Source organism: Galendromus occidentalis, unplaced genomic scaffold, assembly GCF_000255335.2.
Source record: "Galendromus occidentalis unplaced genomic scaffold, Mocc_1.1 scf7180000077487, whole genome shotgun sequence".
NCBI classification, from domain to species: domain Eukaryota; kingdom Metazoa; phylum Arthropoda; class Arachnida; order Mesostigmata; family Phytoseiidae; genus Galendromus; species Galendromus occidentalis.
Window position 1 is genome coordinate 168,940 of NW_003805475.1, and position 26,550 is coordinate 195,489.

General features: G+C 52.8%; 1 protein-coding gene across 1 annotated transcript; it reads left to right on the plus strand.

The window, feature by feature from the left end:
• Positions 1-316: 316 nt before the first annotated feature.
• On the plus strand, positions 317-25,141 carry LOC100901787 (cGMP-inhibited 3',5'-cyclic phosphodiesterase B). The gene is given in 11 exon segments (XM_029112233.1): positions 317-718; positions 18,894-19,160; positions 20,304-20,431; positions 20,695-20,811; positions 20,958-21,192; positions 22,696-23,020; positions 23,275-23,437; positions 23,568-23,751; positions 23,980-24,322; positions 24,590-24,681; positions 25,064-25,141. Coding segments are annotated over 11 exon segments (2,334 nt in total).
• The last annotated feature ends 1,409 nt before the right edge of the window (positions 25,142-26,550 follow it).

Consider the following 26,550-nt stretch of genomic DNA (forward strand, 5'->3'; position numbering starts at 1 on the left):
CAGCACGCTCAGTGATTCCCGCATCCTCCACGCCACTCGAAGCGGGACAGGGAGTCCTGTCATATCGCGGAGGAGGGTTTTAGCAACAAGCGCCAGCATCGACGAAGTCAGTCGACTGCCGTCCCTCCGGTTCAGATTAGGCTCAGCCGCTGTACAGAGAGCCACTGAATCGTGTCCTAGCTCTCCGCTCATTGTGAAAATCAAAGACAATAGCGCTATCGGTAGCACTTTTTGGAACAGTTCTTTCAGCTCGGAAGCAGCGATCGAGGAACAGGTCGAGGAGCTGCTGAACAGTTCCACGGAGACCACGGTCGCGATGGAAGAGCAACAGGAGGAAAAGTCTTTCCGTCGGATCGAGGCGTCGACGGAAACCTCAAGCACTAGCAGCGTTAGCACCAGCAGTCAAACCGTTCAGAAAACAGTCAATGTTTCATTCGGAGAGCATGTGAATATTAAGGAAGGCAGCATCCAAAGGCAGCAAACAATGGCTGAGCACCGTCAGCAACAAAGGGTTGTGCTAACTGACAATGTGTCCTCCGCGAGCCGCGAAGGCACTCCGACCAGGGTTCCGTTTGAACGATCCGTGAGCGCTGTGGCCGCCGTCAAACGAACTGATTCGAGTCGCAGCTCTTCAGGACTCAGTGTCAGTCAGAGAGAAATACTTGTCAACCGTTCGAGATCTTGGAATGCTATCGAGGCGAATCTTTTCACATCATCGGTGAGTCAAAACATTTATTCGTTGTTCTAGCCTCTTCTCGCCGAGGAAGAGAAGCAACACACACAGCACGTATAATAAATTCATACATATGTAGGACCTACAAGTACGTAACGAGATACGTCATTATGGGGACATATCTTTTTCGAATGGATCAGAACACGAACATGCTCCTCAATGTGAGCTGCACGCAGGACGCGCCAAAGGGAGCTCTCAGAAATATTGTAGTTCATCATCCACGTAACACCGGAGATCTACTCCGTGAAACCTGCACCATGCGGGAATATGTGTTGCCGGAAGCTTCAAAAGGAGCCGCCGCCGGCGAGCGATGCTCAATTTCTGGAGGAGTGATCCTTGTTTCCTAATGGTTCGAGCTGCTAGCGATTCGACGGCTGGCAGCGCGCGTTGGCCTAATGGGTAGAGAGAGCTAAAGTCGGCATTTCTGTTTGAAACCGTATCTCCGTCCACCTGCTTCTGGCTCCTTAGCGGGCCACATATCCATCCATCTTACACTGCGAAAGGCACTACTTATCTCGACCGCAGGATATTCATTCTGAGTGAGCACTCGACTCTCCGGCGCGGCAGAAGACACATGAGTATTCAACATACTACGAAACGACCCGGGAGAGACACGGAGTGGAGTGCAAGCATTGATCAAGGAGATTTCCGTATACTCCATGCAGGGATTTGTGAGCCCTCTCCGGCATTGACCGCTACAGCAGTCGTTATCAGCAGGGATTCTGCCGAGACGATTCTGTTGCCGAATATCACACTTTGTGATGAAAAACGAATACTGCATATGAGTAGGATGTGGCTCTCAAAAGTCGGGGTTGACAATCTTGGATGAGCTGTAAGGGTTTGGTTCGATTCGGATGATCGGACATTTTACAATGCAGCGGCCAACTCCATGCACAAAACACCGCAAGAATCCAACAATGGATGACTCCTCGAGAAAATTCATCGAGCTCTTCCGGGCGAGCTCTGTTTCGTCCGGGTGGTCCATCTCTTCTGTTTCCGATTTTCCTTCGTCCGAATCTGTGTCGCAAATCCGAAGTTTTCCCTGAAACCCAGTATGAACACACGATAAACCTAAGCCGGGTTGCTCCAACCTCAAACTCTACTCGAAGAGCCGCTGGCCAGTGCCTCCGCTACTGTGGTTGCTGTCGGCCGGTCCAGAGCGTGTTGGTGGTGCTCGGAGCTTCGAGGGAACAGGTTTCCCTTCTTCTCCACCCGAGACGATTATAACGATATTAGTTGAACCGGCTGAGCTGCGCAACGCTCAGAGACTCTGTTTACTCTGATCGAAGATTGACGCAGTTCACAGAGCCTTTCGTCATTTAGACGTTTCGTTCTGTTTCTTCCGAGCACCCGATCGATAAACTAGGAGACGCCAAGCTTGCCAAAGACGTCTCCCTCGGGCTCATCTCAGCTTATCTCGAATTCTGACGGAACGAGAAGTTTTTCATGAAGACGCTAAGTTCGGTACATCATTCATACTTTGTACATTTTATCTCGCTACGGCGATTAGCGAAGCGACTTTCCTCGAAACCAAATCCCGTTGCATGATAGCTTCAGTGTTCACCAATTTCCCGCCAATCAGAGTGATCGAGAGCCCGCGCTTCGGCGAAGCCTTACGCTATGATCCCATACCTGTTAGGCGGACTGAGTGATTTGTCAATCGCCCATGGAACATAAAATGTGAACGAAGGCCAGCAGGGCCAAGCCCAGCCTGGCCGACATCCGCTGCTCAAAATCGCGTCATCCAGAGACCCTGGCAACGTCGGCAGCGGCTGTTGACGAGGGGATTCGTGATCAGGCAAGCATTGGGCCTAACACAAGCAACGACAAGCAACAAGAAACGTTTGGCCCGCCCGTCCGCCTGTCTGTCAGACAGACAGCAAGCCAAAACAGTCGACGTCTACTACGGCGGTAGCGATGACGACGGAAGCGGCAGCGTCCTGACGATGTGGAAGTCCGTATTATTACTATCGTCGACGACGATGTCGCCGCTGCCGTTGTTGTCACCGCTGCTGACGCTATCGTTACGTCTAGTTTTCAATCCAGTCTCCTATCTATGTCTTCATCTGCGAGCTGAGTGAGACTCCCGCCTCTGAGTATTCCCGCCGCTGCGGGACATCACGAAGTCGTCACATTGACGCAAGCGTTTTTCCCTCATCGAGGTTGTACTATTGGGCCTGAAACGAAATTCTCCCGAGCGTGCCTAGACTCCATGAGATTGGCGTCTGTTTGGCAGAGCAGCCGGATAGATGAATGGTCCTCGATCAAGAAGCAGGTCTTGTAGACTTCCGTGGGAGCGCTACGGAAACCCATATCGGAAATCAATGATAAGTAGGGGGATGAACAGAAACAAATGCGGAGAGCAGGGATGGAGCCGCTCTACCGATCCTCACCGCTTCTCCGTTGTTTCATTGAGCGGAAGTATCGTATTCGGTGTGTCCTGTGGTTTCTCCTGGAGTCATCAAACGGTCTAGCTTCCGGGACCTGGGTGTCCTGCATACATCAGGTGGCAGGCGGGATTGGTCTTCTCTCTGGAAGCTCCGTTCGCGTTTCGTGCGGGACTTCCTTCGGAGCCGTTCAAAAAATCCCTGGGAAAGTACTATGCGTCGGAGACTCTCACGGAAGCCCTCACAAGAGCCTCTAAAGGAAGTCTATCAGAAACCCTATCAGGAACATCTGCGGGGCTCGCTACAATCAGCGGAAGGACGCAGGTTTCACATGCGAAGTCCTGGACGCGTCAACCACTTGACGATCTCTTTGGCGGCCGAGGTTCCTCGCAGCAGAAAAATACGTACAACGAAAGTGGAGGGCCGCCTCGCTACCAGTGTCTGGAGAAGTATTACTCCACACACGAGTCCGGGAACGGCTTTCGAGAAACGGAGCAGAGAAGCAGATTGCGGCGTGAGCGCGCTAGAGAGTTAAGAGCCATCCATGTACTTCGGATATTTTCGATCGTTTGTGACTGAATGCAGCCCCGAGCCATCAGTCGTGCCATTTCTCAGAGCACTAGAAGCGAATAATCATAAATAGAGGATGAACACGAAAATCGCTTGAATCTACGAGACGTCGAGGTTGGAGGCATTCCCGGTGTACTGGTACCCTCCCTTCCGAATTTCCGATACTGCTGAATACGTCGGTGGGGCTTCCAGCTCCTTCCGTCAGGGAAGCTTGGAGTTTCCGCGTCCTTTTGGAATTGTCACTTGATGCCCACAATCCACTACGAAGCACCGGTGGTTCACATGGGAAACTCAAAGGTGAACAGCGGCTTCGAACCAGGGGTGCCATTAATGACGTTGTTAATGCACACTCTTCGGTCGGAGCGTAACCCATTGATGGCTCCTCATGATCGTCGAGCCGGGATCTCGCGTGGAGAATACCGCACGACGCAGCAAGTGATGAAAAGAATTTAATTCAGACCAGCGATGCTGCCCCAACTGCAGTGTACGGGCGGGCTGCGCGGGAGGACGTACAAATGGATGAGCACCCTAGCAAACGACTCGGAGAACGGCGACTAGCAAGGAACAACAAGACGATGTTTTGAGGACGGGCGGGCGGGTCGCGGCAAGCGGAAGAGGTCGCAATCGAGTGAGCCAGCCAGCTCGCCCATCACCAGAGCGAGGGAAAAAAGTCACTGGGCGCCCAGTTGGCGTCCCCCCACGTGGCGTCAGCGACCACAATGGAGATGCCGCGTTCCCCATCACTCCTTGCCAACTGGCACTCTAGCCCCACTCCGTTCCGCGGCCTTGCCTCAAAGTCCCGTTGGCACAGCGATCGGTCGCCGAACGACGAGCTCGCTCTCGGGAAGAGGGAATTCCCACGGAGAGCAACGATCCCACCGCTCAGCGGGTCGACGGTATCCCCAGTCCTCTACTGTCGGACAGCGATTCCATCCCTACGATTTTGGCGTGATCTGAATCAAGGTTCCTCTTACTTCGGAATTTCTGTGCTCTCCGAGGGTGCGTAATTATCATTTCGCGAAGGGAATCGAACTCAATCGACTGCGGCGAACGAATGTCTAATTGTGCGGATGCTCTCCTCGGTCTCCGAAGCCAATATCGATGAGACCTCGGAACTTGAGCAATTTCAGCGAAGCTGTTGCGTGAGGAGAATGTCCCGCGAAGCTCGAAAAGCCTGCGGACGCCTTCTGAGCCAGAAAGTGTCATATCAGAACGCTACTGTCAAACGCATTCGAGCGAGAGCGGGCGGGCAGGCTTAGCTGCAGTGCGGCCGACAGCGATTATTAGATGATCCGCAAGCATGATAATCCTTCTGAAATGCCGGGTCGTGTTCCATCGCTGAATTGGGTTTATGACATCGCCATTATTTTCGATTGGGAGCCAGCGGATGATAGTGCGACTGAGACAATGGATGAATATGTATCATCCGAGATACAGCTACTCCTCGTCGCCTTTGCGCCACATGGCAATGAGTTGCACTAATTCACATGGTTGGCGAAGTCGTTGCCAGGGAGCACGCTCCGACGGGAGAACCTGGCGGGCATCCTCGTCGAGATTGATGAACTTCGTAGAGAAGATCCACGTTTCGATATAATAGTCTTGGTGGGTTCACCCAATGTAATGACTTCAATGCGGAATCGGAAGCGAAAACCAGATCGACCGATCGAAGGACTCGGCTTAGTCGGGAGTCGGATCTTGGGAAGCCATTTTCGCATGAAGAGCGAAACCCCTCTCTGTATGTTTCGGCGAATGACGAAAGTCTGATTGAAGCGGAAGAAGAAAAAAATCCGAATACTTCCATCGCCGATGCTCGACTTCCGAGATGAATCGATTGCATGCAGGAAATGGATGAATTCCGAAGGGGAATTTCGGTATGGCGTACAGGAGATATGACGCAACGAAGGCACCGGATACAGCGCCGACAAGCGTCGAATTTCTGTTGTTGGGGCTATAAAGACGACGGAAATTACTAAGGCTCGCTCCCGGGTCAACGGAGGAAGTTGAAGAACGTCAGGCTTAGGAGCGAGGTCGGGGAGCTGAGGCGGTGCAGCTCCTCCCTTCGTTTGCGGCAGAACGAACTTGCGAGCGGAACAGGTACGGCGAGATCATCATCTAGTGAAGCCTTGATTGGCACGAGTCTCGAATATCAAGTGTCGGTCCTCATTTAGGTATTTCCAGGCCGTGTCGTTAATTCTGTCCGATCTGATGAGGGCACCTTCTGTGTATATCCGGCGACCTCACCTTCCTCAAGCATGGCTAATCTTCTCCCGGAGAGATAATCAAGGCTAATTTTTTCCCTCGGAAGCCCGACAAACCTTGCCAGAGCGAGCCTCAGCCTTGCCGCACGTTGGCTTTATTTCCGAGGGAGAAGTCAGCCGTCACTCATGAATGCCATGAACGAGCTCGCAGCGGTGGCGGCATCCTACGCTCGCCGCCAGCGCGTGCTCCTCAGTCCTATCGGGCTTCCTGAGCCTCCGTCGATGGAGATAATCTCCACTAATCTCGTCCTGACTGACGGCCTCCACCTGCGTGCCCGTCCCTGAATGAAAGTTTTCCGCTGTTGCCGTCGACTGGAACGGCGTCGATGACTTCTCCTTCGGTGATTTTTCCGAGCGGCTAGGGTGCGGTGGCTGCATTCTAACGAGCAGATGTCTCACTCGACTCGCAGCGTCGTAGCCGTGCGACCGGATCCGTCGAATTCCGCGGTCTGACTTCAGCAGCGCAGGAGCTCAATGACGCTCCACATGAATTTGATAAACGAGAGAGTTCAGATTTGGAATCAAAATATTTCTCGTGATTTCCGGACAGACGAGGAGTAGACCGCGGTGGAGGGGCCTTTCTTCCACAAAACACTCATGGAAAACTTCCGAGGGAAAAGTTCCACTATATCCGGTTTTCGCCTGTGCTCGAGGTTTTCTCTCTGTACATCGAATCCCTCGAGAAGTGCTCGTGTGCCGGGCTGCCTTCACTGCTCGATTTTATATCGTCCGTGCAGGTCCGACATCCCGGAGCCTGGATATGGAGCCTTCGCTCTGGATTCGCCTTGTTGGGAAATCACGGAGCGTATCGAGTCGCGACACAACGCACCGGGAGGTTTCGAATCTCAATTAGCTATCACTTTAATATCAAGGCACCGACGACTATGCTCCCTCAAATGTTTTTCTCTGCGATGGGAACTTTCCGTGGCCCAAGTTCCACTCCGACTTCTTGTCTCGGAGTTCCGACTCTGATTCGTCCGCGAGGAAACTTGCGGGAATACTCCTAAAAACGACTCGGATGATTGTGAAGGTAGTTCTAATAAGAGTCACGGAGACAGGCGAGTAGGTAAGTTACACAAGACGCGGGCGTCGTGTCGCTCTCGCGAATCCAGGGGGCAAATGCGCTCGACGGCACCGTCAACCCGTAGTTGTCCTTGTCATCTAGCTGCGCTTAGGTAGGGTGACATTCAGAGGTGAAGGTACGGAATACAGACGGTTTTCCGCGACACAATGGGAGCTGTCGTCCGGAGTAACTCGCTCTGCTTGGCTGCTGTCTTGCTTCTTATGGGACGGCGAGCCATCTGACTGCCCGAGTGACTGCCGGCCGAGCAGTCAGCTAGACCGACGACCGACCGACTGACGAACTGACTGGAAAGCTTTGTCAGAGCGAAACCACGTTCTACGGACCGAATCGATTGCGGTCCGGTCATTCGTAATTTGGTCCACTCGTGGACCGCAAGGTCAGGCGCCCGAGACACCCGGCGGTCCCAGCCGCATTTCCACCTTGGAGGGACTCCTTATCGAGAACTACAGAACTTTGACTTTCTCCTTTGGTCGTGGCGAAATTCCGCCACGATGAGCCTCCACCATCATCAGGTCCGAAGGGAGCTTTCGAATATCTTTCGCTCGCTCGTGATCACCTCTGCATACTACGAGAGAATGGTTCATGGTGAAAGAATCGCATCTCGTATGGCTTATATTTGGTTCGATGGAGCGTAACTCACGACGAACTTCCTCCACAAGATGCGTGTACGGATACGTTTGCAAATCAAAGAGGCGGATCGTCGAGAGACGTTGACGTCAGCGAGGTCGTTCTTTCAATTGATGGCGCTGCAAGAGAAATGAAGGAAACGGTTAGTTGCGACATATCGCATTACCGGTATGCCCGTTGTCGTTGTCTCGCAAGCGTACCGGTCGAGTCTCTGATGCGCGCATCGGCTAACGCTAGACCGCCTGCGTAGCTCGTTCGCGCAGGGGTCATCGGTCCGTCGGGAGGCCGGAATAGGGCCGTCGTACAGTACGAGTTTCGAGGAAAAAATTTCGCGGTACTACACATAGCTGTCTGAGCTGTGTCAGTTCCGACTCTTCCAGTCTCTGAGGCACGGGAAAAATTCGTGGACGGAAATAACATGACCACCTTGTTTTTGGCGACGTTGGTTGTCGCTAGCAGGGAAACTACGAATCCCAGTCGAGGATGGATCAGCCAGGTGGCCTCAATTTATTCTTGATGTGAATCGGATAGCTCGCTGGCCGAGCTGTCTGTGGCCTACCGCCGAGCAAACAAGGCAGCAGCAGGCTTGAGTTTTTCCAAAATAATTTGAGAACAAGTGGGTAGAACAGACTAAAGTGAACGGAGCAATTTACTACGGGGCTCTTTCGGTGCAGCTCAGACGGGTTCAGGACCGCTACACGTCCGTGATCACGCGGAATTCCCGGTCAGATTTGTAGATTCGCCGATAAGTCACTAACAAATGCGCGTGCGGCCCTGATCGTTGCGGTATACCTTTTATTGGATTTAATCCCCTGGATTCCGGAGAGATCAAGTTTTTAAGTTAATTGGAGTCCGAACGGAGCGGAGAACGCACAGAGATCCCCAGATCGAACAGGCATCCAATAGAGCTTCGTTGTAAGGACCAGCTCAGGGCGTGCCACCATGCGCGTCCATTATTACCGGCCCGCAGAGCTTCGGGGATTTCGCCGAATCGACAGGATGTGAGCTTCGCGAATGCACCGCGACGGAGCGTCGCCTTCACCCCGATTATCCCTCAGTCTATCATAGGGAAGGAAGACATTCACTAAGGGGAGTACGTCCTCACGCGGACCCGTTCCGTGATTTCGCATGGAACTCTTGTCGGTGTTCTCGAGTTTTCCTTGAGAACACAAACTTTCCCCTATGAAATTCATTTTCTTCAGCAAACACGATTCCCACTCAAAAGTTCGCGATCGCCCAGTACTGGGCTGGAACCTCACAGCTGGACTCACATCGACTTTCCTCGTTCCTTGCTGCCGCCTTCGCGGCTCGAAAACATTGTTGACATTCCTCCGGGAACGCGATAGGCGTTCAAGAAAGTGCGCTACTCTCCTGACAAGTTTCCTGCTCGCTGTTTCTGTCGGAGCTGCTTAAGTCCTGCAGGCGAGAGATTAGGCCTGCGATTTTCGTTCTAAGCTTAGGAAAACTGAATTTTTCGACTTTTACCGATCTTCGATTAGCTTCGATCTTTCTGCTTCGCGATATTCTTGCTCCCTTTCGTGCTTCGACATTGGGACTCGAAGGGGACTTGGAAGAACCTGGGAACGGGCCATGTTTCCGAATTCTCCGATCACTCCAGAGTTCTTTCGGTTTCGCCCTCCGTGCGGTTTGGTGGAAACATGGAATATGTAGAACCTCGAAAAAACATCTTCTGACGATGACTCCAAGGGAGACTCAATTGACAACACTCGAGAGTCGTCACCGTCCATTAGATAAAGAGCAATTAGAGAGAAGCCGGTTGAATAGCTGTCGTAATTATTCGCTCCGTATTCCTCGCGCATGAAATTTCCCTGCACGGGGCCACAACAATCGGAAAGAGCCACTCCTGCGGCGGCATCCACTCCTAAGACGAACGGAAATTTAGGTTGGAGTGAGAGCGCGGGGTAGCCGAGCTCAGTAAGATATGATTTTCTCAGCTCTCGATCGCCACTTCGCACCTCGCTCCTGCGAGTTCATTAGAGCGATCGTATTCGACTCGATACACCACATCGATCTTTTTGCAACGCTGCCGAGGGCCGAATTCTCCGCTTCCAGGAGTCTTCACCTCCCATGCAAGCTGATTCGGTTTCGGATTGAAACTTCCCAGTGCTTACCATCCCCTGATTTCGTCTCCCCTAGGAATTTAGCTCCCGCTGCCTACAGCCAATTGGTTCCGGGTTCACATTCTGTGAAAATCCGTCAGTATTCATCTAGCAAATGATTTGGTCGGTCCCAGGAATCAAAGGCCAGTATCTCCTGTTCGTGTCACATGATTCATATCGGACGATCTGACAAGTCGACAAGACCGAATCGTTCCCTATTTCGATGATCCGTCGAGGCTCGATCGTCAATGAGTCTATCATTGCTCAAGGTTCCGCGGGCCGGCGATATGCCCGCGAGCCAATCAGTGCCGTTTATATTCGCGAAGACGGAGGATAATGGCATTATAAGGAGCCATGAGAGAAAAGCCGGGGACTTCATTAACCACGAATATCGTATTGCGCATGATAGGGGGCTCTCTGCAGCCGGGAAGGTTGGTGAGCGATCAATGTGGTGGTGGTAGAGGTGGCGTTCTGGATCTTGCGAGGGCGTCCGTCCAGCAGGCGCAAGGGTTTCGGATGAGCCCGCCTTCCCTTTGATTCTTCCAACACATAGTAAACACTTCGTGCAGGCTCTAATGAATGCGAGGACTCGACGGCTCATAAAATATTAATGTTCGGTGTTCGCTCAAGAACCACGGAGAAACGAGTGGCCTTCGTCGCCTTACGGAAGAAGTCGATCAGGAGCCATGGCTCTCTGACAACTCAGAGCAGAATCGGGAGCAGCTCCTCGAAGTTTTCTCCCCGACTTGTCGACGAACTCTTCTCTGGAAGTCTGGAGCCGTCCAGCTTCCGTGTCAGTTAACGTTGTCGAAGGCGAACAGCTCGAATTTCGCGGTTCCGGACGACGTTTCCAGTCGCAGAGATCACTCGGCTCGGACGTGACTTCTATGCACCTTCCGGGACACAATTCCCTCACCTACCCTCGACGTCAACGCCCCCCTTCGATCTGATGACCCTGGCTGCGAGGAGGGAGTTCCGCTTATGAAGAACAGTCTTTTCCGCTCCTCTGAACGACAGAGGCATCTCCGCTTGCAGACCTGGCGGCGGGCAGACACCCGACGGCGCAGCCAGACGGCAACTCTTTTCCTGAGAGAACAGTCTCTTCTTCCCTCTCCGTCTTTCCGTACTGATGGCGTCTGCTCAGTCAGACCTATTGCTTCAAACAGACCGGAAGTCAAGCTAGAACGAGAAAGCGATCACGGCATGGCGTCCAGAACGAAAGCTGATAGATGGCGAAGAGGCAGATCGCGGCTCTCCTCCGTTCGGAGAGAATTGGTCTCAATATTTAGTCTGAAACAGGCAGTCTTGAAGCTATTGGAGAGCAATAGCGATCCGTCAAGACTCGCGATCAAGGTGGGCGCCCCTCGTACAGCACCACGAGACCTCATGTACCTAACTCTGATTAGACCGGACAAAGCAAGAAGGGATTCAGGCAGAATACGTTCCGACGGATGAAGAAAGTACGTCCCTTGTCCCCGAGACAATCTCAGAACACCAGAGCTACGGCAATAGAGAGTTCTCATCAACGGTTGAAGGAGAAAAGGAAAATCATCATGCGAAGCGTTACTGATTCCTTCCCCGAAATGAGGATCTGCCAATCGAGAGAAACGGGTTCTCTCCCTTCGGATTTGATTTGTAACTCTATTCCAATGCGGAATATAAAGATCATTCAGTAGGTCGATTTGTATCTCCCGGATTGGTTTTCCGATGAGAGCGATCACTGTGGAATTTTCATCCGCGAGTGCCCCGCGCGCAGGAGCTCATCAACGAGCCACTACTTGGACCGTGGGAGCCTTGGTCGAGCCAATTCTAAACACGAGCCCGTGTGCCTACAAACTCCTGACACTTCACTAATCTCGATGCTTCATCTAGAGGAAGAACAGCGAACGCAGTCCGATCGCCTGTGAGGGAGTTGAAGCAATCTCGTTGAACAGTGAGGGGAGGTCACTTTTCAATGAAGTCCTGTGGTTCTCTCCAAGAAACATCTCAACCTTATCGCGAAATGGAGCCTTACCCCTGGGAGAGGACAGCGATTCTTCCGCCCTATTGTTCGTTGGACGAAGTCATAAGCCAATCCCTCGATTTTCCCCCATTCTCCGCCGGGAACCCTTAATGATTCCAACGAGTTCTCAGCGTGCCATATTGTGCGGGGACACCTTGAGGATTTTCCTATGAGCCGTGGGCGTATCGAAGCTAACCCGATCGCGAACTCTCGATTCACTCAGTCAGTCACTCGGTTGGCGACTCTATGAGACCTTGAATGCTCTACGACTCGATGTCTCTCCCTCCTACGATGTCTCACTACACTGAGTGAGTGTTCCATGATGTCCGACCAGTGCCGGCCAGCTCTCACGCTGTCCGCGTTGCCGTCGGTTTCTTGCTTTCCAGCTTGCCGAATAGGAACACCTAGTCAGTCAGTCATTCGGTCTATCATACACACAGCCAGTAGGTCGGTCAGTCAGTCAGTCAGTCAGTCTGTTAGTCAGTGAACCAACAAGTTCTCCTTCTCCTCAGACCTGTTTGTCGTCGTCGTTGTTGTTGTTGTTGCTGATATTTCTTACGGCAGTGGCGGCACCGGCGGTACAGAGGCTAGCAAGCAAGATAGCTGGCTGGTTGGTTGGTTGGCAGGTTGGCTAGTTGGTTGGTTGGTCGGCTAGCCTGCCTACTGCCTACCTACCAGTCGGACATAGAGTCAGTCACTCATTGAGTTAGCTGGCTGGCTGGCCTGCCTGCCCACAAGCAAGCCAGCCAGCCCGCTAGTCAGCTCGGTACGGCCCTCTCTGGCCCGTTCGCGCGGGCGCGTGCGACCAGTCTCTCGGTCAAAACCAAGTGGCGAACGCGACCAAGGAAGCAAAAGAGCCGACTCGCGAGCAAGAAACCGAGTGAGCTTCAGACGACAAACAAATACAAATGTCTGCTAGCGACTATAGGGGCGATTCGGCTTCGTCGTGAGCACGATCTGGACGGAACGGCGCTCCCTTCCTCCAAGCACCCTGACCGTCCGAGCAGCGGCGGCGATGTCATGAAGAAAAAAATCTACATTTGATCGCAAGCTCGGGCTTGCGTCGTGATTTAAGTGAGAGCCGACCCCGTGAGTGAGTGAGTGGACCCCGTGCCGAGTCGGCGATACGGAACGATTCGTCGTTCGTGTATGTTCAAATGTTCCGGAGATGTCAGCTATGGGGACGGTCTACTGCAGTGCGCTGCCAAGCCTGTTTCCGCCGTCGCATCCTCCTCAACAGCTAATATCGATGCGCGGTGTACTTCACAATGAAGGCATCAGTCTGCTGCTGCCCCTGCTGTCGTCGTCGTTGACGTTGATGTCGTCGTCGTCCTCATCATCATCGCCTGCTCCTTCGTCATCGTCACTGCTCATGCTGCCGTGTAGTTGTTGATGAGCGTGGTGGTCCGCTTCACTTGCTAGTAAAATGCACGTCAGGCCTTGACAGCGCGCTCAACATCAACAACGACAACTTGAACGAGTGAACGGAAAAGAAACAATTTCGCACTGAAGGAGGCTTTATCTGGGTGATGCTCTTGAGGTTTCCGTACTGCTGCTGCTCGCCGTCGTTGCCCCTGGCATCGAAGTCATCAACTCGGTCGCTATTGTGTCGAAGGTGATGCAAGCCGAAAGGTGTACGTGATGTTAGCCACATGCACACTGAAGGTATGAGGACCCACAGCGTGACGCTGAATCACACACGGAGATTTCTGCTGCTCTTTTTACGCTAATCATCCCATGCCTCCTCTTTTCCACTCGGTACTACATACTTTCGTGGTCCATGACCAGAACTAAGGGTATTGTCTCGTCAAGAACCTCCGCGTACGGTCGGAACTTTCCGGGTCGAGAGAGGGGGAGCTCCCGTCGTTGTGGTGCGAGGAGTGTAATCAGATACAAATTGACAAATATCAGAGAGCGTTGAATTTCTCCCACAGAAGGCTTCGGGTGCCTCTGGAGTTCCTTTTTCCGAAGCTCGATGATTTGTTCGTCGAGATCGGTCTCAGGGAGCAGAAGAACCGAAAATTGACTTCTCCGTAGGCCGGCAGCTCGGATTGGAGGAAGTCTTCAACAGCTGATGCTCTCCGGTGAAGCATCACATACATCTGTTGTTCGGTTTACGCTGCCGCCGTGACTCTGCGTGCCGTGTTCACGCGTTAAACGGCTCGTATCCTCCAGCCGTTACACTCCGCGAGCACTACGATTTACAGGAAGCTGGCGGGCGCCGGCGCTTCATGGCTCGGCCAAAGAGCGATTAATGGTTCCAATTTCTGAATACTTCGCTCATGTCCTCCGAGAACCTCGAGAACGAGAGGAACCGGAAGGAATGGCTAGATAGAATGGAAGTGTAGTAAGGAGGAGACGTCGACGACGGTCAATGGTGATCAAGAGCAGGAACGAGCTACTGAGCGACGACGCTTCGCCACAAACGATCGTTGGAATGGCTTTGGCCTCCAAGCCGACACCGCTGCTTCGGCATCGATGGCAGCCGCTGCTGGTCTGTTAAACAGCAGCCCTACATACTACAAGCATGCCATCGAGCGAGAGCGGCGGCTGGCCAGCTGAGCTGGTTCACTCGCTAGCGCACGCGTTCGGTCACTCGTTCGAGAGACCACAGACATACCAACCTGAGGAGAAGAATAAACAGGTCGTCACCGTTGTCGCCGAGCGCCGGGCTTTGGTTTCAAAATGAGTATGACGACTTTGAGCCGCCGCCGCCACCGCCATAATCATCGTAGTCTCCCCGTTCTCTCATTCCTCCCTCGTGAGCTCAGTGAGTCCGCGGGAAGTGGTCAGAGCTCTCCGTTCACCAACGAAGCCGGAAAACGAGAAACAGTAGCGGGGAAAATGATCATGGTCGTCATCGCAACGATCTCGAGTCCGGCCGAAGCAAGCCGCTCGAGTCGGCCGCCTGAGCTCGTCAAGAGCCGGAGAAGGGAAAGTTCGAAGGATGCTTTCTTGAATCAACATGGACGTTTCTTCTCCGCGGAGAGTCGCTTCATTTTTTGGATGATGACTCCCTCGACTCGTCTCTTGAAAAATGGGCTCGCGCCGTGCTTTCGAAAGAGCTCACTTGCTGGTGTAGCGGGTAAGGCGCCTCCGCTGCTGCTCAGTGGGAACTGAGGTCGCGATGGTGTCGGCGGTAACGGCGGCGGCGGCGCCCGCAGCCCTCCGCATCGCTCGGCCAGTCCGGCACGCTCTGACAAATCTTCTATTTTTTTCTTCCCTTCTTCACCGTCAACAGATTGCGCTTAGCGACTCTCTGCCCAACTTGGCCCGAAGCCTCGTTCCGTCTCCGACGAATCGTTTTTGGCCTTCTGCGCCATTTCACTCGGCGGCGCGGCGATCCGTTTTCTGATCGTTCCCACTTTACTTCACGTTTGCAGGGAACTTGGGTCGAGCGCGGTCGCCCGTCCGAAGGGGTGATTCCCCCCGTTTTTGAAGATTCAGCCCTTGCCTAATGTTCTCGAAGGAAGAGGCGTGACATCTCCGACGCCACGCAGATTTAACTGGGTGAACGTCGCGGGCTCAACATTTTTACTTGAGCCCGATATAACGTCGAGAAGAGGAATGCGATTCATTAAGAGAGCAATGAAGTATGGTACACCGAGTGCGGCATTTTTTTCCGACGCGTCGGAGACGGATCTCGTCGATTCGATTTCGACTTCTGGTATTCCTCGCGGTTCGGAGTAGTTTGCCTCAACAAGAAAGATGTTCGCGGATCCGTCCATCGGTCATCCGCCAAACAGACTTTCATCGTTCTCTGTGTCAGCGGGAGAAGCGGGCAAAAACCTGAAGCATATGCCCCGGCTGTTGACGAGAATACCATACGAGCGGTGAGCGATTGCGTAAGAGCATCGGTCAGGCAGATGCCGTTCGCCGGGAATTGAGCTCTGCAAATGTTCCGCTGCCAGAAACGCTATTTTTCTTTCGTGCACTCCTCAAGCTGCCCTTTGCATAATGCCTGCCGTGTTTGCCATGAGCACGTGTTTGGGACATATTGCTTTACGGATATTGGCACTGAGCGACACAGACAAACGACTAGACGGACAAGCGCAGCAGAGGATTGAGAATAGGAACAGACGTGTGAGACGGAGGTTTCAACCTCGCTGGCCAGCCTTGATTATGATCGAGACGAGAGATCCGCTATTTTGATCGTCAACCGTCGCATGAAAACATCTCCTCTAGAAGTTCTCCTACGTCGCGATCGAGTGGCGACTCGAGTTCTGCGAGCTCGAAAATTCATGCGGGAAGACTCGGTCATCCGGGTCCTATTCAGAATTGCCTCGGGGTGTGGGGAAGGCTGGGAAGGGGCGAGGGGAGTGAGAGAGTGGGCGATCTATTCAGGGCTACCACGGGACAAAATGTTTTAGAATGTCGTCTCTCGGAAACGTGTTCCAACGGAGATTCCAATATTTTGCGGAGCTTGCAAACTCGAGCATCGAGCCCATTGAGGCCGTCTCTTCCATTCACCTGTCGATGACGAGGCGCAGGGCTCTGAAGTTCACGGGAAGTGTTTCCCTCCGCTATAGGGCCGTTCCCTGGGCGAGGCTCGCAGCTACTCAAATTGAGATTCTCCTCCGTGACATCCTCGACGACGTCTGTTTCAAGTTATCAAGTTCGGCGACTTCTGCATAGGAGCATGCTTGCCCTCAGGTGCTAAGTCTTCGATATCGTCGGCCGAGGGAAGCTTCTCGCTCATCGTCGACCCTCTAAAGTTCGACTCGGGTGCTTCTGTCCCTGTGTTCGGAAATATTCGCGAGAATGAGTCGTCTCAAGGCCGCTCTGTTTTGAGGACCCGCGGCCAAGTTTTCAAAGAGAGTTTCGAAAATGCGCAACATAGGTGACGCTTCAAGATTGATTAGCCGAGACCGTGGCTCGGTTGACACAAGGAGACACGGATAGATATGTCAAGATATGCTTCGGGTATCTGGCCATGGAACACGACCCAGTCGAATCGGTCGCGGCCCGCAAAATAGACGCGCCGACTTCGGGGTGCCGGCACATTGAAAGGGGCAATCTCATGGGAATTTCCATGAAGAGGATTCCGTAAGGAGGAATAACGGCGTGCGAAAGGAAAACTCTCGCGCTTCGATAATCCCGAACCTGTTCCACTCTCGCTATCCTGAATCCACGACATCTGGGTCGAATTCGCTTTGATAATCGATTTCGAGAAAGTTTCTTTTCCGCAGAAGGAGCTGCCGAGCATCGACTTTATGCTCTACAAGCTCGAACCGAGAGAAAATGAGCTCAAACTTCACGTCAGATTGCCGTTTTCGTACCCCGCCCCCGTCACGGTTCTGATAAGCTAGGAAGAAATCGCCTTAGATCCCTTCAAAGTCTCAACGTGTCCGAGAAAATCCGGATTTCGGCTCAAGTACGAGGGGGCATTCATCCTTATTCTCCATGGAGGACTCGCAGGCCTCTCCGGTCAATAGGACTCCTAAGATTGGGAGGGGCTGAGCATTTCACGTTTTGCGCCGTACACGGTCTCAAGGGCATCGGCACAGAAGGTTCCGAGAGGTTGGCGGCCCTTGTGGAGGAGCGAGTCTCTACCTTCGGGTCCCATCGGGTGAATTTTGACAGTGCGGGTGCCGTCGAGTTGCTTCATCTGACAGATTATTTCCTTTCACATGCCGCTCACCTGGGACAGAACTCTGCGATTGATCGGCGCGTCGTCCTCGTGGCGGAGCTCGGGACCCGGCTCGGAGGGCGGAATCCGCCAAGGCACACTCCCTCTCCGATTGCGTATTCCGAGTTTCGATCTGGAATCCTTCTTCGGAAATGGAGGAATTACGTTTTTGGGTTTTACAATCACGGCTGCGACGCTGCAGCGAGTCTTGGCTGCGGCGGCGGAGCGACGTCTGAGAGATTCGTCTCCTTCGAGCAGCATCGGACCGCGCTGATTCTATTGGTTAAAAAGACGAAACTTATTTCCCTTAGAAATGTTCAGCTTCCGTTCCGAGAGCCCTCCGAGCATTCATGGTCGGAATTTGGCCGGCGGCGTAGAGAGCGTATCTTTTCATAGTCCCAGAACACGATTCGGATTCAATCTCCGATTCAGTGCTCTTTAGCCTCTGCTGCGGAGTATTCCTCTCTCGCTCGCATCCTTCCGGCTGCATTGACTGGATTGCAGGAGGGAGATCGGGAATACCGACCGACCGACTTAGAGACTCGCCACGCGACGACGCGGACATACAACCGAGGCCGAAATCCGATGTACGCGGAGAGGCTTTGCATCAATACACTTGTGTTTCGCATGGGTATCCCTCATTGACATATCCGTCTTACGCAAACATACGGCTTCCGCGCATGGGCGTCAATGCTCTCGGAGCTCCCCATCCGCCGAGCCCAGGAAATCGGCAGGAGCCAGAATCCCAATCACAAGTTTCGTGTCTTATCTAGTCGGAATGCCAGCGAGTCGCAACCTGCCCCAATCGTCATCGGTCAAATCAGCTCTCGTCGACGTCGCCCTCGATGTCGCGGAACGCACTTCAATTAGAGGACCCTTCAGAAATCAGCTACCTAGGGTCCAATCGGACGAATCTCGTACTTCCCTCGTCCTGGGCGATGACGGTGAAGACACGGCATTTCATCTACCCCGTGGAAGCAGCCGTGTCTCCTCCAGCTGGCTAGCTAGCCACCTCACATTCCTAATTCTCGTCCATTCATTCTGCCGCCTGGCCGTCTGGCGAGCTCAGGGACGAGCTCAAGGGGAATTTATGCTGCGCTCCGTTCCGGCCCGAATCGGCAAAAACTAAAATGGATACCGGGGAGCGCTTTTCCACGGATATTAGGCGAAGAGTGGAACGACCAAACATAGCGTCAACCTCCGTAGTCAGACGAAACGGAAGTGGGATGAGCCGTCCTGGAGAGAACGGAATATATCGAGTGAATTTTTTGAAATGCCTCGCGCCCATAGTATTCCAGGAATCAAGGAAAGCAGCTCAGGCTCGTCAGAAATGAGCGTTCACGTTATCTCACCATCCATCTCCTTGTTGAAGACCCCGATTTTTTTATGGCGAAACAACGAAGACATCGAGTGATGGGCGTTTCCGCACGAAACCATCAGGTTTTATTGGATGCAAGATCAATTAACAGATGATTTTTTCCAGGGCGGGGGCGTGGGCTCTCTGGACCACACGATCCTCGCCGAGGCGAATGGACTCATCGCCGACATGCTCATGGATCATGGGATTCCGCCGAATATTGCGTCCGGACTCAAGGCCCTCCAAATCCTCTTGTGTCCCTCCCAACAAAACAAGCCCGCCAAGGTCGCTGTCGGTCAAAAAGTCGAACTGGCCCCGCTCAGTGAGCCTAGCGACATCGACGACTGCGAGGAAAACCCATTCACCGGCGAGAAGCCCTCAGACATGTCAAAGGTGAGTTGGTAATCAGCTCATCAGTCAACTTTCATATCCTCGCAGACCAATTCAGCTTTGATTCTTCAATTGATTTGCGGGGATTCCCCGCCGTTCCCAGCGCTGAAAGACATCTCTCTGGCGGTGGCTCCGCGATTCGTTTGAGCCCCCGGCCCAGAAGCGGCTTGTGCAAACTATTGAGCATCGCTATAGAGCCCCCGCTTGCTGTAGGTGGGCATTGGCGACAACGGCTGGCACGGAGGAAAAAAATATCCGTTGAAAGACTCGGCGGAGCTCGGGGGTTTTCGCTTCTCGCTCTTTGGAAGCGAGCGAGGTTTCAATAGTAGTTGCTGCTACCACGGTCAGCGGAGCCTCCAGCGTTCTTTCCGAACCCACAGCTGTTGGTGGAATAGAGAACTCGATGAAATATTAACAAGCGAGAACGGGATTCCCTCCCGGCCAGATTGGATCTGTTTGCTTCGCGAGGTGGAGGCTGAAAAGGATATATGGTGGAGAGCGTCCGCCGAGCATCCCCCACCAGACGAGAACGAATGAACACCGAGTACACAAGCTCGGCAGCTATTCGGGGGCTTTCGAACGTTCTCGCGACGCTCGAAAAGGTTGACAACATGTCACATCTGCAGCTCGTTCGATCGATGCCGGCGGTTTCGCTCGAGACAGCGTAGATGTGGTCTTCGTGAATCGTCCCCCGATGTTCCGACTGCTCTGACCGCTCGGCTGTCCAACGCCGTGGTAGCAGCGGTTTGAGGCGGTACATCCCGGGGCCTACCTCAAAAAGCTTGGCAGGCTCCTCGGAGAGGCGGGAATTCTCGTTCGGATGAAACTCCAAAGCTGGAGCGAGGATTTCCCGGCTCAGGAATTCCACGGTGCTCAGAAGCAAGCGTCTACATCTTCGATACCTCAACCTCTGGGACATGCCTCCCTCGTGGGGGGGGGAAGCCACATCATAGTCAGAATACGATAATTCATTCTCAAATCCAGGAACATCCGGGAAATCCTAAATAAAAATACCGCTCCTTGCCTCTCGAGAAACGTTTCGCTTATTGGAAGCGATCCGAGGCGTGGACCTGTCCCCTACGAAACGCTATTTCCTTTCACGACAACTGCTCATACCGGAGCAATAAATATCTGTTGAATTTCCAGACACGCCGACAGCTGCCTCGGTCGCTTTTGCGACGGATGTCGACTTCGACTTGGTCAACTACGACTTCGGCGACAGGCATGCCGACACTCGAACCTGAGCCCTCTCGAAAACGGAGTACCGGTGCTCGGTAAGACTCGCTTTTTCGTCAATGCAATGTTTGCACAACTTTCGCTGTCTGCGATCAGTTTTTTTGCCTGCCCGCCCCCCTCCTTCGGCCCGCGTTAGCTTTCTCCTTCTCTTCTCGAAGAAGATGACGAGACTGTCGTGCCTCTTATCGTGATCGTTGTTGTTGTTGTAGTCGTCGTTGTCGTCGTCGAGGAGAATGGAGGAAGAAACCTTTTAATTTCCGTCTTCCTTTCAAATAATGCCTCACAGTGGATCAATTTCCAGTCGGCCAGATGATCCTCTGTCAACAACCCCGGTGCCGGACGACTTGATCAGAACGAATGAGCGACTCCTGTCTGAGAGCTCCGACGTCGGCGCGGCGCACATCGACTTCATCTGCAAGTGAGCATCGGATTTCATGATCGAACCCGCGGTCGGTGGAATCACATATCGGAGCGTGGAACGGCGGAAAAATAACTCTCTCTATGTATGTATACCGAAATACATACCGCCGTCACGCCTAGGTCAGCACAGCGGGTCTATTCCAGGTATTGCGGACGGCGGAATAGTAACACAAGGAAAACAAGCGACCCAGTAGTCGCCAAGGAGAACGACACGCGCAACTTCGACGCAAAGACGCTGTCTCCCGGAACCTACGAAGTGAACGGGATTAAACTCGACACGACAGAAATAGTAAAAGACGCGCATCTCGGAACGCTCTGCGATTGGGACTTCGACATCTTCCAGCTGACGGATCAATCCCCGAACACGCTGCTCAGCACGGTGAGCTCGATTGAAAGAGGACAAATATGTCCGTTTGCAGCGACGGCGCGGCCTTTGCTCGCGGATATTTCGCCGACGTTTCGAGCATGTGCGAGCGGCAGGGCGACGGAATCGGCGGCCGCAAATCTCCTCATTTACTGTCGGCGTGCGACAGGGCAAGCGCCCGGAGACCGTGGTCGAGCGGAGCTTACTAGTCGAGCGCGCCGAGTCGCAGCAACCTTTTCCCTTGCGGACCCGATTCGCCTTCAGCTAAAATAACAAAAGTGAGACTTGCGCAAGCGCTCTCGCAAGGTCACATGTGATTGTGTTCGGAAGCCAGACGAGTCGAGGGGGAAAAAACGCGATCGGACATGCTCTGGCGGCTCGACTGTTTCGCCGAGGGTAACCGGAGGAGGCTTCATCGAGTCTGCTCCGCTTGGTTAGGTAGACTGGCTCGGCCAGAGGCTCTCGGACGTGGTAGGATGAGACGGGACGACAGGCCGCCGCTCCGCTCTCAACGAGCCACTCGGGCGAGCATCTTGTCCGTGAACGATTCTCTCTGCTGCCCCCTCCCCTCCTCCTGCCGCAGTCTCCCGGGCGGAAATTGTTGCTCCGAGTTCCCTGGCCCGAGCCTGAATCATTCATATGAAAACAAGTCTCGACTAAACCTTCGGTCGAGATTCTCGACTTCTGCACCACAAAAACGCTGGAATTCCTCGAGCTTGTGACTAGATTGACTTCCGTCGACGTTTCGTGTGAAATGCTCCCTTGCGTTGAAAGGCACAAAAGCGGCCCTTATCGTCGCTGCCGGTAGATTCGGTATTAGTGGTAGCAGAGGTCGCCTGCGGCCAGGCCCCCGGCCCTCCATTGCGAGCCAAAGCAACGTCATCCATCATGGCGGGTTACGATCCCATCGTTCTGTCCCTCCGCTTAGCTCGGAGTGGGCTGTAGCGAACTGCTCTATTTTCCCAAGTTCGCCGAACGATGCTAAAGGTATAGAGCTGATCCCTCGGCTGATCCGTCAGCCGAATGAGTGATCCGACGACAAAGCCCGCCTCCGGACGGCTCTCGACCCGAAAGTTCGATCGGTGGGTTTTGAGCGAGCAAGCCACGAGCAAGCGAAACATCAATTAATTCTAATGCGGATACTTGGCAACGCGTACCTGAACCCGACTGAACTTCGGGAGCCGGGCGTGCGGACCTCCGAGTCGAGCGGTTGATGAACCTACAAGTGCTCTCGCCACCTTCAGCTTCGTGACCTTCAGCGAACTCGGCAGGACTCAGCGCTTGATGAGAATAAGAAATTCCTGTCGTGCCTACTTTCTCGGAAGGAGACTGACAGACTCTGCGGAGGTTGTCCTCCGATTCGATTTGACCGTTTGAGATGAATTTGCATTTCACTCGATTCGCAGCATTGGATCGATCCGCTCGATCCCCTGATTCCGTACGCTGGCTGGAAAATTTCGGTATAGGTCGTTTTCCAACGGATGAATTCTGTTCATGATGTGTCCTCCTTCTTTCCAGATGTTTTACCGGATTCTATTCGACACGGGTCTCGTTGACGCGTATCACATACCAGAGAAGGAACTTCTTTGCTACCTGCACGCATTGGAGTGCGGCTACCGCGACAACCCGTATCACAATAAGATGCACGCAGCCGACGTACTGCACGGGGTGTACTATCTGACTACACAGCAGGTTGCCGGCCTAGAGCAAACCACTATCTCTGACCTCAGCGTTGCGCTTGATCATCAAAGCGAGCAGGAAGGTACGAATTCATCCCGGGAGCGCAATCAGTCGCGACCCATTAGCTGAGAGACTCGCAACGCTCACGAACGGTCTCCATGCGGTCTCGGAGCTGCGGCTCTCAGGAATTCGGCTTGACCGCCAGAATGAATTTCACACACGAAGGATAGGTTCATTGTCGAATCCTGGCTGCTATCTCTCCTCCGTGGAGAATCTCGAACCGACGTTGAACAGGCGTTGAGAAGATTAATAATTCATGAATCAAGATCGAGCCTCCGGAATCACAGTCGGGATGTTTTATTCAAGCTGTGATTTAAAAAATTGGTATTGACCATCGCTCGTTTATTATTTTCACAGATGAAAACGCCCTGCCTTATGGAATCATCGCGTCGAATCTTCCGCCCCTCGAGTTATTGGCTCTGTATGTTGCCGCCGCAATGCACGATTTCGAGCATCCAGGCAGAACGAATGCTTTCATTGTTGCGACCCACGCTCCCTTGGCCATTCTCTACAACGACAGGTTCGATGAATTATTCCAGCCTAGGGAGATCTTTCGAAGGGGCGATTGCATGGCAATTACTAGCCCGAATTCCCAGTAAGCCAATAGGATGGGAAGAATGTCTTCAAATGACTTCAATCAATTGGTCCAGGTCCGTCCTCGAGAATCATCACGCAGCGGCTGCGTGGGGCCTGCTCCTCTCCAAACCGGAATTCAACTTCCTGAAGAATCTCGAAACCGCTGAATTCAAGAGACTTCGTTACGTGGCCATAGAGTGTATTCTCGCTACAGATTTGAAACGGCACTTCGAAGTTCTGGCCGAATTCACCGCGAAGGTGAGAGAATGAATCGTCCAACCTCTCATACCTCAGGCGGCTCCGAACCGCCACCTTTGGGCATGAGGAGGAGATCTATCGTCTGTTTTCCAAGCCTCTCGAATTTTGTGGAAAGAGAACCCTCCAGACGACCTCCGTCGAATCTTCAGACATATGCAATCGCGAGAGGCCTCCCGGTCTCCTCCGGGAGATGCCGCATCGAAGAATTAACATGAATTTAATTCCCAGACCAACTTGGAAGAGAGTTCCGGCATCAATTGGAACGACGAAGCCGATCGCTTGCTCGTCCTGGAGATGGCAATAAAGCTCTCCGACATCAATGGACCGTGCAAGAGGCACGACCTGCACGTTCGTTGGACCGATCGGATCTGTGAGGAGTTCTATGAACAGGGCGATGAGGAAGCTCACCTCGGACTCCCTATATCACCGTTCATGGATCGCTCGAAACCGCAGTTGCCGAAACTGCAAGAATCCTTCATAAATCACCTTGTCGCTCCCCTGTGTAACGCTTACGCTGTTGCGGGGCTTCTTCCCGGAAAATGGGTGGTCACGGCCGAACAGGCGACGAATGGTTAGTCCAAATCTCTGTCGGATAGGATAAGTTTTGTTTTCCGTCTCCACAGGAACTTATCGCAAGTGTCTGTCTTTAATTAAATTGGGAGTCTGAAACGCCAAATATTCCCCGTTTTTCCCACCATCGACACCTCCTCTCGATCTCGGAATCCACTTGTCGCCCGATTCCGATGATTTTCGCTCTGGAAAATCGGAGCCCCCTCTAATTTCGTGCGGGACAGGCCTCGCTTTGGGAAACTATCCCTGAGTGCAACTTCTATTACAGGAAACCACCCGAATGCCTCGATGGACCTGAAAGACGGCGTGAAGGCCAGCGCCAATAATCGTGTAGAGTGCATACAGATTAAGCATCTGCAGGTGAGCACACACTGCTGATTGAAATGAGCTCTGCCTGCAGGCCCGATGAATAACTTATTCTCCGCTCCGTTGGCTTCCGGCTTTTTGTGCTAGTTCCACCGTCTTCCTTAGTCAGCCTTCGAGCCAAATAGCGAGCTCCCTGATTATCCATTTGGCTGGTAGGTAGGTCTGGACAATAATTCAACAACGATACGATGTTGGCCATCCCGAGCTGGAGCTTGAGATTGATCGTAGACTTGCTTGAATAAGACATCTCGCCGCGTACAGAGCTGTCAGCTTAGGAGGATCGGCACGGCTCCCGTCGCTTGAGGCCACCACCGCTTGTCGAATCCCGGACAGACATTTTTTCTCGAGCCAAACTCATTTTTTCCTCTCTTCGCAGGACAACTACGCGCATTGGATCAAAGTCATTCAGGAGGAGAAAGCCAAAGAATTAGAGGCCACGGCGGCCACGTCCTGAGCGCTTCGATTGATTCAAACCCATAGGTATCTCAATTCCGTCAGGAACTAGATGGAGTCTCGAGCGAAAATCCGCGAGAATTCGATCCGTGTTTGTAAATCAATACTCCCATAATTTCGAAGCGACGATAGACTGACGTCCAGCGTTTCTACATCTACATACTCTAGATTCACTAACCAAAGAAAAGACCATTCTTGTTGTTATTCCTCATGGATTCAATCAGTCATCCAAACAGATCAATCGATTCACAAAGAGTACAATCAAGCGGTGGATCCACGAAATTAAAGTTCCATGATCCTGAGCGAGGAGCGTCTTGATACGTTTCTCGTCGAGCGATTTTTACTCAGTCGCTACTCAAGACTTATCTTGAGCCGATCAACGGTCTGCTGATACCTGGCCGGAGATTCGAGAGCCTTATTGGATCAATGAAGTCTTTCCTAAGCTGAAATCTCATCTTACCGAGTCTTCTCATACCCTTATTCATCTCACCTTCCTTCCATCCTTCACGTCCCTGCCTTAGTCTCTCCGCGAATTATCCAAGGCTGCTTCCTGGCTCGAGTCAATGGGGAAGACTTCACTCGAACCCTCATTGTGGTTCAGAGATCTTACTTTTCTATGTACACAGGCATTTCCGGACCCAGATCCAGTATCGTGAGAATTCGAGGCAAATGCCTTCGACTCCTGCGCGCGCTTGCAGGGCTGTGGAAAGTCTTGTTGGAAAACATTGTTTGACGCCATAGGTAGAAGTTCGATAGTGACTCGATATCCTTACGTTGAATTCAAGCCCAAAGAGACGACTTTCTCATGATTGTGTCTCCGATGGCGACGAACAAACCCCAATCGAGCACAGCCAGTCATTGAAATATGTGACCCGCGTCTGCTTGTCAATGTTTAACAAATCTGAAGCTGAGCAGACCTGCTCTTACCATATAATGGAAACGGGCCTACCCTATGCGCTGGGAAGGTGCCACGACAGTCAGCCACCAATCGGTCGGTCGGACAATCTGCAGATTGTGCACTGCCCGGCTGGAGAGGAGAATTTTTTTCTAAGTAATTGAGTCCGTGTTATATAAATATATACATTAGGTACGCCCATCCGGATGAATGCCAAAGAATAAATGCTGTTAATTACGAGACAATGTCGGAGCGGAGCATCTTTTTTTTGCGACTCGCTCGATCGATCCTATAGATCTCCCGGCATTCATCCACAACGTCAGCTCAAGACAGCAATCGGGGTTCTAGGAGTTCTCATAACTTCCATTCTTTCGCCATTCCATTATCGTGGGTATAGATTCCGAGGACGAGAAGGCTCGCATTGAGAACTTCATGCGTGGGTTCCATCGTTCAGAGCCCGGGGGTTCGACCTTGCGAACCTATATTTGTGGGTGAATCATCGCGCCCACAGCCAA